This window comes from Harpegnathos saltator, unplaced genomic scaffold, assembly GCF_003227715.2.
Source record: "Harpegnathos saltator strain DR-91 unplaced genomic scaffold, Hsal_v8.6 scaffold539, whole genome shotgun sequence".
In the NCBI taxonomy this organism is placed as follows: Eukaryota; Metazoa; Arthropoda; class Insecta; order Hymenoptera; family Formicidae; genus Harpegnathos; species Harpegnathos saltator.
The window spans coordinates 384,219-398,991 of record NW_020230359.1 but is presented as its reverse complement, the minus strand read 5'-3'; the positions used below and the strand labels follow the sequence as shown (position 1 = coordinate 398,991).

At 54.2% G+C, this 14,773-nt stretch overlaps 1 protein-coding gene across 12 annotated transcripts in view; it reads left to right on the top strand.

Moving 5' to 3' along the window:
* Msp300 (Muscle-specific protein 300 kDa) overlaps nt 1-14,773 on the top strand; it is a 98,650-nt gene that overhangs the window by 21,181 nt on the left and 62,696 nt on the right. For 9 of the 12 annotated variants that reach the window (XM_025303277.1, XM_025303271.1, XM_025303278.1 and 6 more), the window contains 11 exons: nt 152-5,689; nt 5,839-6,127; nt 6,202-6,721; nt 6,850-7,298; nt 7,376-7,571; nt 8,395-8,469; nt 9,432-9,584; nt 9,761-12,008; nt 12,176-13,487; nt 13,579-13,942; nt 14,142-14,750. In XM_025303277.1, coding sequence (XP_025159062.1) covers nt 152-5,689; nt 5,839-6,127; nt 6,202-6,721; nt 6,850-7,298; nt 7,376-7,571; nt 8,395-8,469; nt 9,432-9,584; nt 9,761-12,008; nt 12,176-13,487; nt 13,579-13,942; nt 14,142-14,750 — 11,753 coding nt within the window. The remainder of the gene's footprint in view (nt 1-151; nt 5,690-5,838; nt 6,128-6,201; nt 6,722-6,849; nt 7,299-7,375; nt 7,572-8,394; nt 8,470-9,431; nt 9,585-9,760; nt 12,009-12,175; nt 13,488-13,578; nt 13,943-14,141; nt 14,751-14,773) is intronic. The other 3 variants (XM_025303275.1, XM_025303274.1, XM_025303280.1) reach the window with 1 other exon arrangement.

Sequence of the window (14,773 nt, the reverse complement as noted above, 5' to 3'; positions counted from 1 at the left end):
AATTTAATTAAGTGTCGCCCGACGAGAAGATTATTATCCAGAATTAGAATAGAAACGAAACATTTCCCGTCAATTGACGAACATGACATACATTTGTCGAAAGTCCGAGAAATATATCCGTGAATATTTTTAATTTTCTCCGCGAATGCAGAAGACAGCGTCGACGCGCCGGCGAAGCAGCTTCGCGCCGACATCGAGAACCTCCGCAAGGCGGTGGAGTCATTGAACAAGAGCATAGTGGTGCAACGTGAACTGGCCACGCAGAACCTCGCCACGTGGAAGGAATACGAGGACGGTATCCAGAAGATAAAGCCTTGGATCGAGCAAGCGGAGTCTAAAGCAGCCACAATGGGCAGCAAGCCCGCGAGCCTGGCCCAGGCCACGCAAATGCTGGAGTCAGCCAGGGCCTTTGAGGTTCAGTGCCAACAGTATCTTCCTAAAGTGCAGAGTCTGTCGACGATCAGCCAGCAAATCAGCGGACGAACGGTGGCGCCTGACGAGGTCGACGCCGTGCATACGCGGTGGAACGCTGTTCACGACGTGGCGATGCAGACGACGAGCAAGCTGGACAAGTTAGTCTCGTCGTGGAACACCTTCGAGTCGGAGGCGAAGGAGTTCAACGAGTGGCTGCGGGACAGCGAGAGGCAGGCTCTGAAGGAGCCCAACGTGCAGACGCCCGAAGCCGCCAAGTTGGAGAAAGAGTTGGCGCAGTTGAAGGAGTTCAACAAGAGCATATCCGACCACCAGGCGCAGTTGATATCGCTGACCCAAGTCTCCGATCACATCAGCCACGGTCTGTCGTTGGACGGCGCGTCCACGCTGAAGACTCGCGTCGCTGAAATGAAAACTAGAGTGAGCAAACTCGCGGACACGGTGCGACACCACATCAACCGCGTGTCCGACTCGTTGCTGGCGCGACAAGAGTTCCAGATGAAGATCGCCGACTTCGAGAACTGGATGACGCGACTGAGGTCCAACATCAACGAGATCGGCGACGTGAGTGTGGACAACGTCGACGCTAACCTGCAAACGGTGCACGCTTATCTTCAGGAACACTCGGAGAAGCAAGCGGCGTTCACTGCGATCTACGACGAAGTGAAGCAGTTGTCGTCGCGAGGTTCGGTGCTGGAGGCAGCGGCCTTGGACGAGACTTACATGTTCCTGGCGAAGAAGTACAAAGCGCTCGAGGACGACCTGAGAGAGAAGAAGAGGGGTTTGGAGAAGTGGATCGAGCTTCTCAGCTGGCACAACGAGGCCAATGCGCAATTGAATCACTGCAAGTACGAAGCCGAGGCCAGGAAACCGACTATCGCTGACCTCGATAGGCTGTCGTCGGAGCTTCAAACAGTGTACACGAAGATCAACACGTGGAAGGAGCATGTGCCGCTGATGGACAGCACTCTGGGCATACACGTTCGCGACAAGCAAGAGCGACCGGTCACCGCGACCACTTTGCTGAGCGACCTCGAGTCCAAGGCCGCGGTGCTGAAGACCGAGTTGTCCGCCAAGCGCGACAAGCTGGAGAATCTGGGCGCCAAGTGGGACAATTTCCGGAAATTGCAGCAGAAGATCACGGAGGAGATTGTCGCTACTCAAACGAGCCTGCAGGATATCACTTACGGGGTGGATACATGCGAGAAACTCGCTCCAGCGATCGAGAAGATCGACGACCTGATCGAAGATCACCAGAGACGAGAACCGGAGAAGGAGCTTCTTCATCGGGAAGGCGACAACTTGATGAAGGAGGACCAACGCGCGATCACCAACATTCAGGTGGTGGTCTCTTCGGTGGACGGCAACTGGGAGAAGGTGAACGAGCTGCTGAAAGAGCAGAGGAAGAAGTACGCTGAAATGGACGCCGACTGGAAACAATATCAGGAGGCCCGAGAAAAGTTGAACAAGTTCATCGACGAGGCGAAGACTCTCTGCCAGTCGGTGAAGGACGTGCCGACTGACATCACCCAGGCGAACGTGACTCTGGAGAAACACAAGAGAGCCTCGGACATCCTGAAGAGGAGCAAACAGTTTTTGGACAGGATGGACGCCAAGGCGCAGCAGTTGGCGAAGGAGGCGTCGTTGATGCCGAACTTCAAGACGAGTCTCATCGAGTCCGATCTGTCCGACGTGAGGAAGAAGTACCACGAGATCCACGCCAAGATAATCGACCGCACTCAAATCTACGAGACGCAGGTGATCATCTGGAAGCAGATAGAGGAGGTGAAGTACGAGCTGACGAGGTGGCTGAGCGATACGAATCAAGCGCTCACCACGGCTTGCGAGCGTTTGCTCGACGCTGAGAACGGGCAGGCAAGATTGGCCAGGTATCGCGAGGAATTGCCGGTGCATCAGCAGCTTCGTCAGGGTATCGCCACGAAAACGGAGCAGCTGTTGAAGCTGAACGACGTCGCGGACATACCGACCCTGAGATCCCTCAATAATCTCTTGGACGATCAGTTTAAGCTCGTGAAAGAAGCCGCGGACAAGCTCGCCTCGCTCACGTCCACTTTCAACGAGAAGGAGAAAGGCGTCAGGCAAGACCTGAAGAAGTGCAGCGACGCGATATCGAAGATCCGCGAGGAGATGATCAAGTGCGACGACCTGACTGGCGAGAACACGAAGATCCTGCGTCGCATCAACAAGTGCCAGGAGCTGAAGACCGAGCTGGAAAAGTGCGACCATGCGTTGTCGGAGATCGACGAGAAGCTGACAGACATGGCGTCGGAATACCCGACAGTATCGAAGTCGAGCTTGCCGAAGGAGCTACAAGCGTTGCAGCTCCGCAGAAGCGGCGTCGCCGGTTACGCGGAAAAGGTGATCGCTACGCTGGTGGCCTTCCTCAGCAAGCTCTACCACGAGAAATTCGGCGCTCTGCAACGCATGGTGGCGACGCACAAGGAGAAGGTGGCCTGGTGCGAACCGGAGCAGAGCAGCGATCGCTACAACCTCGAGGTGAAGATGGCCTCCTTGGCCGACGTGGAGGCCGGCATCGCCGATTGCTGCGCCCGGATACACGACACCGACAACTCGCTGCAGCTCCTGAGCACCGTCGAGAGCACCGAGACGATCGAGGCTCTGCGAAGCGAACGCGACAAGCTCGCGGACGACCTGGAATCCTTGAGCGCCAGTTACCGGAAGATCAAGCACGTGCTGGAGCAGAACATCGCTCTGTGGCAACGATATGAGCTCACGTCGGAGAACGTGGTCGCCTGGCTGAAGGAGAACGAGAGCAAGATCCGCGCGGAGGCCACGACGCTTCTTAACCCGGACGAGATCGAGGCGAAGATCGCCGAGATGGAGCAGCTCGGGAAGCAGGTGAAAGACTACGACAGCGAGATGAGGGATTTGATCGCGCTCGGTGAGGAGATCACCAGAGTCAGTCCGGAGTCGCGGGTGGTCCAGTACGTCGGCCACCTGAACACGCGTTACCAGTCCGTGCTCAAGTTCCTGGCTCAGCACCTCGATCGTCTCCGAGAGCTGCAGCAGATCAGGTCTCAGTACGTCGCCAACGTGAATGAGCTGGAGGCCTGGCTGCAGAATGCGGAACAGAAGCTGAAGATCTTCGACGAGATAAGCGGCCCGAAGCCGATGACCTTCTACCAGTCCCGGCTGAAGGAGCTGAAGGCCTTCGGGGAGGAGCGCGAGACCGGCCAAGCGATCTTGAACCGCACCGCGGAGACGGGTGAGACGCTCTTCGCGCGAATCACACCGGATCACAGGGAAGTCATCAGAGGCGAGCTGAAGAACCTGCGGAACCGCGTGGAAGCCTTGGCCGACCGCGCGAACATCATCTACAAGAAGATCGAGAGCGACATGATGCACCGGTCGTCCTTCGAGGACAAGTATTCGCAGGTGAAGCAGTGGGTGATCGAAGCACGGAAGAAGCTGGGAGACAAGCAGGATCTGCTACCGACGCTGCAGGAGAAGAAGCTCGCGCTCCACATGTACAAGGCCATCGCGCAGGACGTCGGGGTTCACCGGAACATCCTGCAGCAACTTCAAGAGAGACTCGGGACGACGCCGGACGACGAGGCCAGCGAGATGCTGAACAGCGTGATCCAAGCGCATGAGAAACTGTCGGAAGACGTGGAGGACAGAATCAGCGTGGCCGAGAAGCACGTCGCCAATCACGAGGCGTACCTGCAGACGTTTGAGAAGACACAAGACTGGATCAACACGGTGGTGAACGAGGCGGTGGCGATCAGCGAGGACCTCTCGATCGACCGGGACACGGCCAAAGCCAAGATCGCCTTGATCGAGAACGTGCTTCAGCAGAGAGCCGAGGGCGAGAGGATCTTGGAGGACTGCAATCAGCAACTGAACATCATTCTCGAGCAAACGTCTATAGCGGGCCACCCGGCGCTGCTGAAGGGCTTCGGGCAGCAGAAGAAGCTCTGGGAGGACTTCCTGCAGCGATGCGTCGCTAGCAGAAACCGGCTGAACCGCCTGTTCGACGAATGGTCCGAGTTCGAGAAGCTCGTAGAGAGTCTGGAGTCTTGGATCAAGCAGATCGAGACGCAGGTAAAGGATCAGAGCCTGAAGAGCACCGAGGAGACGAAACGCGCACACTTGCAGAAGCTCAAGTCCCTCGAGGAGACGATCGTGGCGAAAGGAGCAGAGTTCAACGCGGCGGTCGAGAAGAGTCAAGGTGTGGAGTCCGACTTGGCTGCCAGGGTGTCCCGCCAGGCTACCAAGTATCAAGCGATCAGGAATCAGGCGAAAGAGGCGGTGGCGAGATACGAGCAGTTCGTGAAGGAGCACAGCCTGTTCAACGAGAGGTACAACCAATTCTTGGACTGGATCACCGAGATCCAGGCCGAGCTGAGGAAGTACAGCGAGATCGTCGGCGACCTCACCGTGCTGCAGAGCCGGCAGAAGCACATCAGGGATCTGGGCGACGTGAGGACGCGCGAGAACGCTCGCTTCGAGTCCGTCATCGACCTCGGCGAGAAGCTGTACGTGCACACCTCGCCGGAGGGCAGGGAGATAGTCCGGCAGCAGCTGAGAAACTTACGCGCTCTGTGGGACGGCTTCTCCGAGGACCTGCAAAGCTCGACGCAGAAGCTGGATCAGTGCCTGATGCAGTTCGCGGAGTTCTCCTTGTCGCAAGAGCAGTTGACCGCTTGGCTGCGAGACGTGGAACGCGCGATGCACCAGCACACCGAGCTCAAGTGCTCCCTGGAGGAGAAACGGGCGCAGCTGCAGAATCACAAGATCATGCATCAGGAGATCATGTCGCACCAGACGTTGGTCGAGTCAGTCTGCGACAAGGCGCAGCAGCTGGTTGACCAGACCAAGGACACCTCCTTGAACGTCTACCTGCAGTCCATCAAGCAGCTCTTCCAGAACATCGTCGCCAAGTCGCGGGACTTGCTGGAGAACTTGGAGGACTGCTGCGAGAAGCATCACCGCTTCAACCTTCAGTGCAAGTGCTTCTCCGACTGGCTGCACGGAGAACGCGGCAAGCTAGCTGAGCACAACGACGTGACGGGCGAAAGATCCGAGATCTCGCGCAGGTTGACCAGCTTGGCGGTGCTGAAGGACGGCCAGGCGCAGGGAGCGGAGCACCTAGCGCGACTGAAGGAGCTCAGCGAGGCCGTGGCTAACAGCACCGCGCCGAAGGGTCGAGAAGTTATCAGTAGGGAAGTGGCTACCTTGGAGAACAACCTGCGCCAGTTCTTGAGCGAAATCGGTAGGTGTCTATTATCAAAATTGGCAAATCGTCATATCTCACTCGCGTCAAACCTCAGTCAAAAGTAACAAAGCAGCGAGGAACTTTCTTAGCTTAAGCCATCCAATTACCTGGTCCAATCTACCTGATTTCTGCAACTGTATTTCCAGAATCCGTAGAAGAGCGACAAAAGACAGCGTTAGAGAGGTGGCAGAGCTTCGAGGATCAGCTGGAGGCTCACACCAAGTGGTTCCGCTCGATGGAAGCTGCGTTCCGGGATCAACAGCTGCAGCCGACGCTGAAGGACAAAGAGGAACGACTGCGCGCATTCAAGGAGAAGCGCGAGACGATCGCACGGCAGGAGCGGAAGATAGACGAGTTCGTGGATAAGTCGCACGGATTGCTGCACGCGAGTGGCATCGAACGCATCAAGCCGCTCATCTCCCAAGTCAGCAACAGGTATGTGTCGAGATCCTCCTCTCACTGCGAAGAGATTGCTGTTCTCTCACATGGGAATACGATTGAATGCGCAGGTATCAGCTGCTGCACGTGCTCAGTAAGGAAGTGATAAACCGTTGCCAGAGCGTCGTGGACGACCACCGCGTTTACGAGGAGAAGCTGAGGGCCATCGACGTTTGGCTAACCCCTCTCGAGCAGAACCTGGCTATCCTGAGGAAGGAGGAGATGGGCAGCGACCTTGAGGCGAGAAATTCCCGCTTGCAGATGTTGCTGGCCGAGAAAGAGCTGGCCGATCATCGCTTGGCCAGCTTGACGGCAGTTGGTGAGAAGATTCTTCCGGACACCTCCGCTCAAGGTCGCGAAGTGATCAGACACGAATTACGGCATGCTCGAGAAAGGTGGGATCGTTTGGCCGAAGGCATCACCGAGCAACAAAAGAAGCAGGACGCGCAATCTTTGCAGTGGACCAGCTACCAAGAGACCCTGCAGCAGATTCTGGCCTGGTTGGACACGATGGAGCGCGCGGTCAAACAGGACTCGTCGACTGTGTGGTCTTCTTTGCAGGAGATCCGATCGAAACTAATTAAACTGAAGGTACGCTGGTGTACGCTTCTTAGATTTTAAGACTCATCTTTTCCTGCCATTTCCCGAATACAAGGAGGAAAAGTACGATGATGAGGTAAAGAACGCTAATTACATCAGCTGTGAATTTTTTGTCGCAGACCTTGCATCAAGAAATTCTCGCTCACAAACGCATCGTCGAAGGTATCGCCGAGAAAGCCAACACTCTGGTTCAAGTCACTCAGGTTCCGTCGGACGTTCACGAGAAAGTCGCTTCGGTGTCGAAGAGATACGAGAGGCTGGTGGACGTGTCCCAAAGAGGAATATCCAGCTTGGAGGGGTTGCTCGACATCTTCCAACAGTTCCACGACCTTCAAAAGGCTTACCAGGACTATCAGAAGCGCCAGTGGGAGCGCCTGGCGAATTACAGCGATTACACGGGCAACAAGGCCGCTCTTCAGGCCCGACTGGCTAAAGTCCTAGAGATACAGGACAGCCAAAGCGAGGGTGAGTTGAAACTCAACGTCCTCGGCGAACACGTGGCGCAGAGCTCGCGCACTTTGCCACCTCGCTCGCAGGAATCGATGGAACGGGATCTGACCAATCTCAGGTGGGTAAAGTTCTTCTGAAACCATTTTGTCCATGAAATCACGTCGCTCCCTCAAAATGCGATATCTCCCCCTCTAGATTCGAGAACAAGAAGTTCGCGACAGCCGTGAGCGACGTGGTGCGTTGCATCGAGGAGAGAATACAGCAATGGAGCGAGTACGAGAACTCGTTGGAACGTCTGCTCGCCTGGCTCACCGACGCCGAGACGTCGCTGAAGAACTACTCGCTGAAGAACACGCTCGAGGAGAAGCAGGAGCAACTCGAGAAATATCAAGTGAGTCCGAGAAGACGGCAACGCGCGTTGCGAATTTCTCCACAGAATTTCTTTAGCTTTACGTACATTTCTCTTACGTGTCCCCCATTTTAACGAGCGTGACTAGCACAGAGAGAGAGAGAGAGAGAGAGAGAGAGAGAGAGAGAGAGAGAGAGAGAGAGAGAGAGAGAGAGAGAGAGAGAGAGAGAGAGAGCGTTTGAGCGTTTACCCCTTATCGCATAGAGTTTGCCCCTTCGACACAAGATAGTGACAGCATAGTTTAGAGTGTGCGCATTTGAAGAGTTTTCCTTTCGACGTAGACGTAGCTCTGTTTGCTGACATTTGTCACGCAGCGTGGATATCCGAGAGAAAATAATCATACATTGTTACACGTGTTTCCGAATTCGGTCACTATGCGGCCGTGAATAATCGTATACGCGAGTCCGCGAGTGGAAAGAGTGCTGTCGTATACAAACGCAATTCAAGTAATCGTCACATATCTGTGGCGACTCGTAACGTGTAGAAGTTCACGAAGGTACATTTTCTTCGTTTCACTCAGCAGCATTTTTTCTCGCGTGTGGACACGCGTAATTAAATATGATTACCCCGTGGCCATGCAGAGACGTAATTTATATATGGCTCATGTATAACTATATATACAATTTTGTGTAATTGTATACAATTTTCTGTGCAATGGTATGTATTCTTTTCTCTCATGCGAGATACTTTTGAGTCGACGAAAGACTGGGAGAAAACGTGTCCCAGCCACGCAAACTTTTGTCCTCGCTTCTAGCGCGCAATTATCCCCTCACGCGCAATCAATGTACATGATAACATTTCCCAGGACCTGCAAAAGGTTGCCGAATCGCGGAACACGGACGTGACGGAACTGGTTGCGCTCGGTGACCATCTCGAACAAGTAAGAAAGTGCGATATGTGCGAGCTGCAAATAAGGAAAAAGGCGCGATTGCGAAAGAGAGAGAGAGAGAGAGAGAGAGAGGGAGAGGAGAGAGAGAGAATGCGAGGCGGATGATTGCAACACGCAACACTTACGAGGAATCTCTCCGACACGATTGCCCTTTTCTCCGTCTAATCTTCCAGCTTTCGTAGCTTTTGTCAGAGCAGGTGGAGGATGCCAACGCTTCGTCTTGCGATTTTATTGACGCTGTGAAGCGACACGCGCGATCGGTCATATACGAAACACGGCGACCGACTTCGCTGAGACACGAAGAGACACGGAGAGCACAAGCTCTCTTAATTCTCTCAATTCGCTCGATTAAGCTTCGTGTCGCTCGCTCGCCCTGTGAAAATATCGCCGAACGCGCCGAGACCAAGAAATCACGCCCGAAGAAAAGGGCTCGCACTTTGTAACACCGAATAATAACGACGTTTTACTTTACCGCATCTCGACGTCGCCAAATGTCGCACTCTGCATTTGGCGGGCATTTGGCGGCCTAGCGAGATTCACTTTCAGCGAACACATTACGCTTCCGGCTTCGAAGCTCGCAGTGAAAGGGAGTTCTGTTTGTTGCTGCACGCGAATGGAAGTAAAGCTTCTTTTACGCTGAGACTTACGTCGCGAGTAAGTTTACGGGCGAGCCCGGATGTCCGGATCTCGAGCATTAAACTCTCTGTGTTCCTCTTTCCTCGTTTCTCTTCGATTAACACGTACACTTCTTCGTTTAACACCTAAGTAACGGTAGCCTAACCAAATCGCTCAAACAGGCTTCTGCTCGCTCTCGCGCAGGAAGAGAGAACTACTTTTCTACTTCCTCCCTCCGCGCGCGTACGAAACGCGCGGAAGAAACGGCGCTGTCTAACGAATCGCGCTTGCAAGCGTAGTCGGGCGGCGCGCTAAAATGAGAGCGATAACTTTTGCAGTCGCTGATCGTGAACCTGCGGCAAAACGAGGCCGAATTCGACAAGATGAGCGACGATTCGTCCGAGCTGATGCAGATCAGCGGCGAGACCAGATTCTCCGCCAGCGTCCAGCAAGTCACGTCGCGCTTCCAATCGATCCAGGCGACTGCCAAGGTAAAGGAGCAGAGCAACATAGTTACCTTCGCATAAGATGCAATTACCCTGTAAGATGTGTGTGTGTGTGTGTGTGTGTATGCGTGTGTGACACCTTTATGAATGATCACACTCAGACCCAAATTCTTTTCGGCGACTTCGACTTCGACGGAGATGTGATCGATTCTTCCGCGCAGGAACTCGTGAAGAAATGCGAGCAGGCGGCCGTGGACCACGCGAGCTACTTGGAACGTTACAAGCAGTGCTCCGAGTGGCTGGCGAACGCGAGGGCGCGTTATCATGCCACCAAGGAGAGCACCAGCGGCACCCGTCAAGAGCTGATCACGAACGTCGACACATTGAAGGAACTGCTGGCACGTCAGTCTTCGTCCACGCTGCTGATAAACAGCACCGTCGAAGCTGGCGAGCGACTGTACCCCACGACGGGCATGGAGGGTCGAGAGATCATTCGTCAGCAACTGCTGGACCTGCAGCAGGCCTTCGAGGGCCTGTACGACGGCGTCGCATCGACCGAGCGCGAGCTACAGGCGAAGATCTCGCGGTGGTCCGGCTTCGACGAGTGCAGCGAGGCGTTCGAAGTCTGGCTGAACGCTGCGGAGGCGCAGTTGAAGCCCGAGATCGAGCTGAAGACCACTCTGGACGAGAAGCGCGCCCAGCTGCAGATCTACCGTACGATCTTGCACGACGCTCAAGCGCACCAGCAGGACCTGCTGAATCTCCGCGACAAAGCGGACAATCTGCCCGACCGCACCGACAAGATCGACCAGACGCTGAAGAGTCTCACGAGCAGGTACAACGTGGTGCTGAAGCGGGCGACCAAGTTCGTAGAGAGGTACGAGGGTATCGTGAGCGACCATCAGCAGTACAGCAAGGCCGTCCTGGACACGCACGAGTGGCTGGACGCCACGCACAACGCCGTGAGCCTCTGGGGCGACGTGGAACTGGAGAGAGTGTCCTTGCACACGAACCTTGACCGCCTGAAGAATCTGCTGCACAGCCTGCCGGAGGACGAGTCGCGGGTACAGCAGATCAGGTCCCTCGGCGAGAAGGTGATACCCGGTACCTTGGAGTCGGGGCAGGTGAACATACGCTCGCAGATCGACTCGTCGCAGCAAGAATGGGAGGGTCTGATCTCCGCCGTCAAGTCCACCATCGAGGCGTTGGAGAACAAGCTGCAACAGTGGAGCGAGTTCGAGAGCTCGAAGGAGAGATGCCTGGCGTGGATGAGGGACACCGACACGAAGCTACACGCCGTCGATCTCAAGGCCAGCTTGCCGGAGAAGAAGAATCAGCTGGAGAGACTGCGCGCTCTTCAGGGCGAGGTGCGCGCGAAGGAGCTGGAGATCGACGCCGTGGCCGAGCGAGCTCAGCAGCTCCACAAGAACGTCACCTCCCGTACGTCCTACATGTCCGAGCTGAGCATCAAGTACCAGCAGATCTCCAGCAAGGTCAAGGACCTGAATAATCGTTGGCACCAATACGTCGCCACGCATCAGGAATTCGATAACCAATTGGCCGAGTGCACCACTTGGTTGGAGGACATCGGGAATAAGTTAGCATATTGCTCCGATTTGAGCGCGTCCTCGCAGAAGGATCTGGAGCAGAAGATGGATATCGTACAGGACCTGTTGCTGTACAAAGAGGACGGTTTCGCGAAAGTTCAGAGCATCATCGAGCTGGCGCAGGCGGTTCTAGCGAATACAGCTCCGGCCGGCCATCGGACGATCAACGACGCTTTGGCGAAGCTTCAGGAACAGTGGAGCGCGTTAGCGTCGAAGATGCTGGAGACCAAGACGAACTTGGACGACTCGATAAACAAGTGGGCCGGCTTGCTGGAGCAGATACAGTCTGTCAATAAGACGGTGGAGTACATGCGGACGTCCATCGACGAGATCTCGCAGTTCCAGACGACCGTGTCGGAGAAGAGGAGCCAATTGGAGCGGATCAAAGCCCTGGAGGAGAAGGTCCGCTGCGAGAACATCGAGGTGGACAATCTCAAGTGCAAAGTCACCGAGATGATCGCCAGCGGTCAGCAGGGTCTGGCTGCCTCGCAGGCGCAGGACATACTCAATAGGTTCGATGAGCTCTTCGAGAAGATCAAGTCCTTGTTGGCCGAACGGGAAGAGCAGTATAAGGATCATCGACTTTACAAGGAGGCTCACGACGATCTCATCGGCTGGCTCAGCCGTGCTCGCGAGAAGATACCATCCATGAAGCAGAGGTCGCTCAGCGACAAGCTGGCCATCGAGAACGCAGTGGTGCCTCTCGAGAGTCTGCTGAATAAAAAGGCGCAGGGTGAACTGCTGGTGGAGCATTTGCAGCATACCGGAAAGGTCGTCTGCGCCAGCACCAGCCCCGCCGGGCAGGAAGTCATCAGGAACGAGATACGGGCGCTCACGGAGAGTTTTGAAGGACTGTTCAAAGGTAAGAACCTGACTGAATATAATCATTATGATTTTATACGAGATATTGCAGTATATTTAATTGAATATTACCACGACACAGCGAAGTGTAGAAATGAAAATTTCTCATCACGTATGTCTGACAGAACGTAAACGAAACAGAACGAACATCTCGTGATCTTGTTGCAGAAATCCAACAGCAGAAGAGTCAGCTGGAGGCCACTGTGAGCCAATGGCGGGACTACAAGGACGAGTACGAGCGACTCAGCGACTGGCTGCAGCAATTCGACATTCTTATCAAGGCGCAGAAAAATGCCCTGTTGCCAAACTTGAAGGAGAAAGAGAAACAAGTGCAGGAAGTGAAGGAGTTGCTGGACAACCTCATGAAAGGCCAGGAGCAGATCGACAAGTTCAACAAGACCGCCGCCAGTCTGTTGTCCTCTCACTTGGACACTTACGTCAACAATCAACTGCGACACTTGAACTCGCGCTATCAAGTGCAAGTGAATCTCGCGAAGGACGTGTTGAACAAGGTCGAGACTAACTTGGCCCAACACCAAGAATACGAGGACAATCTCGAGAGAGCTCGTGACTGGATCAAGAATGCCAAACAGATCATACGTCAAGGTACGGAGGCGGCCTCGAGCAGCAGTCGCGAGGAGTTGCAGAGCAGACTCGACAAGATTCAAGAACTGCTGAGGAAACGCGAAGAAGGTCAGAACTTGGTGCACTTAACCGTGAACTGCGGCGAGAAGGTGATGAGGAACACGCGATCGGACGGTCGCGAGGAGATCAACGCGCAGCTGAAGGAAATCCAGAACGACTGGGAACGTCTGGTGAAGAAGATCTCGACCACGAAGGTGCATCTCGAAACGAGTCTGCTGCAGTGGGCGGATTACAGCTCGTCGTATTCGCAGCTGCAACAGTGGATCAACGATCGCGAGGCCAAGTTGCAGCAAGTATGCGAGCAGAAGGTGTCGAAAGCTCGCAAGGGTCTGGTCGGACTCAGCTCCTTGGCGATCGGCGAGAGGAAAGCGAACCTGCGACAGACGAACAGCATCGTCCAGGACATCGTGGCCTTCGAACCCATGATTCAGTCGGTCACCACCAAGGCTGAAGACTTGCAACAAGCAACTCCGGCCACGGAGATCTCGATCAAATATGAGACCTTGAGCAAGCAGGCTCAAGAGTTGTACGCGAAGCAGAAGGAGACTGTGGAGCAGCACCAGGCCTTCATCGACAGCGGCAACGAGTTCATCCAGTGGATACGAGCGGCTAAGGAGAGGCTCGGCAAGTGCTCGGAGCCTACGGGGGACAAGGAGTCCTTGGCCAGTAAAATCACGCAGCTGAAAGTTCTGCAGAGCGAATTGCCGGAAGGCCAGAAGAAGCTGGAGAAGGCTCTGGAGCAAGGTAACGCCGCTTGTCAGATCGCGGATGCTGAGGACAAGGAGATCATCGAGGAAGAAGTAGCTTTGCTACAGGAAGAATACGATAACTACGTGTGAGTATAACAGTTGAATGCAATTCTCCAGTTTTAATACTCTTAGAGTTTTACACAATCTGATCTGCATTTTGCATCCCGTTTAAAACAGGGATTCGTTGAATAACACGAAGAGTTTGCTCGAAGTCGGCATAGTGAAGTGGACCGAATATGAAGACCAATTCTCCGACGCTACGGAATGGCTTACGCAGACCGAGCAGATGGTCCAAACTTTCAACAAATTGCAAGACAGTCTGGAGGAGAAGAAGAACGTTCTCGAGCAGTTCCAGGTCCATCTGCAGACGTTGTTCGACTGGCAGAAGGAACTGGACCGCTTGAACATGAAAGCTCAGATGCTGCTGGAGACATGCGCCGACACGAGAATTTCCAACGCCATTACGCAGCTCACCACCAAGTACAACGCACTCTTGTCTCTCGCTAAGGAGATAATGCGGCGCTTGGAGTTACATTACCAGGTAAATTGCACACCTATTCGTGTGTGGATTCTTCTGATTTCACTTCTCCGCGATAATTTTATCGCATGCTCTTACTTTTTCGAACTTTTTCGAACTTATTCTCATTTCCTGCTACAAACTTTGTAGCCGTCCACTGTTGTAACGTGAGTGTATAAGTGGCAGCAAAAATACGTTTCATGTTTCAAAAAATGTCAATTAGGAACACCAACAGCACAATACCTTGTACCAAGAGTGCCAGGACTGGATCGAGCGGACGCGAGATAAATTGAGCGAATGCAAGGACATTCCTAGCACACTGACTGAGGTTAACAATAAATTGCACACGTGTAAAGCCATTCGGCAGACGTTGGAGCAAGGCCAGAATAAGTTGCGATACGCTCTCGAATTGAAAGAGAAGGTCATCATGAACACCGAGCAGAATGGCGCGGCGAAAATCCAAGAGGACACCGAGAACTTGAAGAGCGAGTTTGACAAGTTATTAGCCGACGTCGAGGATGTCAGACAGAAGCTGTCAGCGAGAGCGAGCACGTTGGAGGAGCTCAACAAGATTCACCGACTTATCTCGGACTGGTTGGAGGAAGTCGAGGGCAAGGTACAACCAGCGGACATTTGCCGAAACGATCTCAGCGAGAAACGCGCTCTCTTGGAGAAGTATAAGATCCTGCAGAGAGACATTCACGGTCACGGTGAGACGGTGGACCGCTTGAAAACTCGTCTGAACGAAAACCCCAGCATATCGAAGAGCCCCTACGAATCGACTATTAACAAGTACGACACTTTGAGGAAGCTAATCTCCGAAAAAATTCGCGTAAGTAGAAACTTCGAGGATTT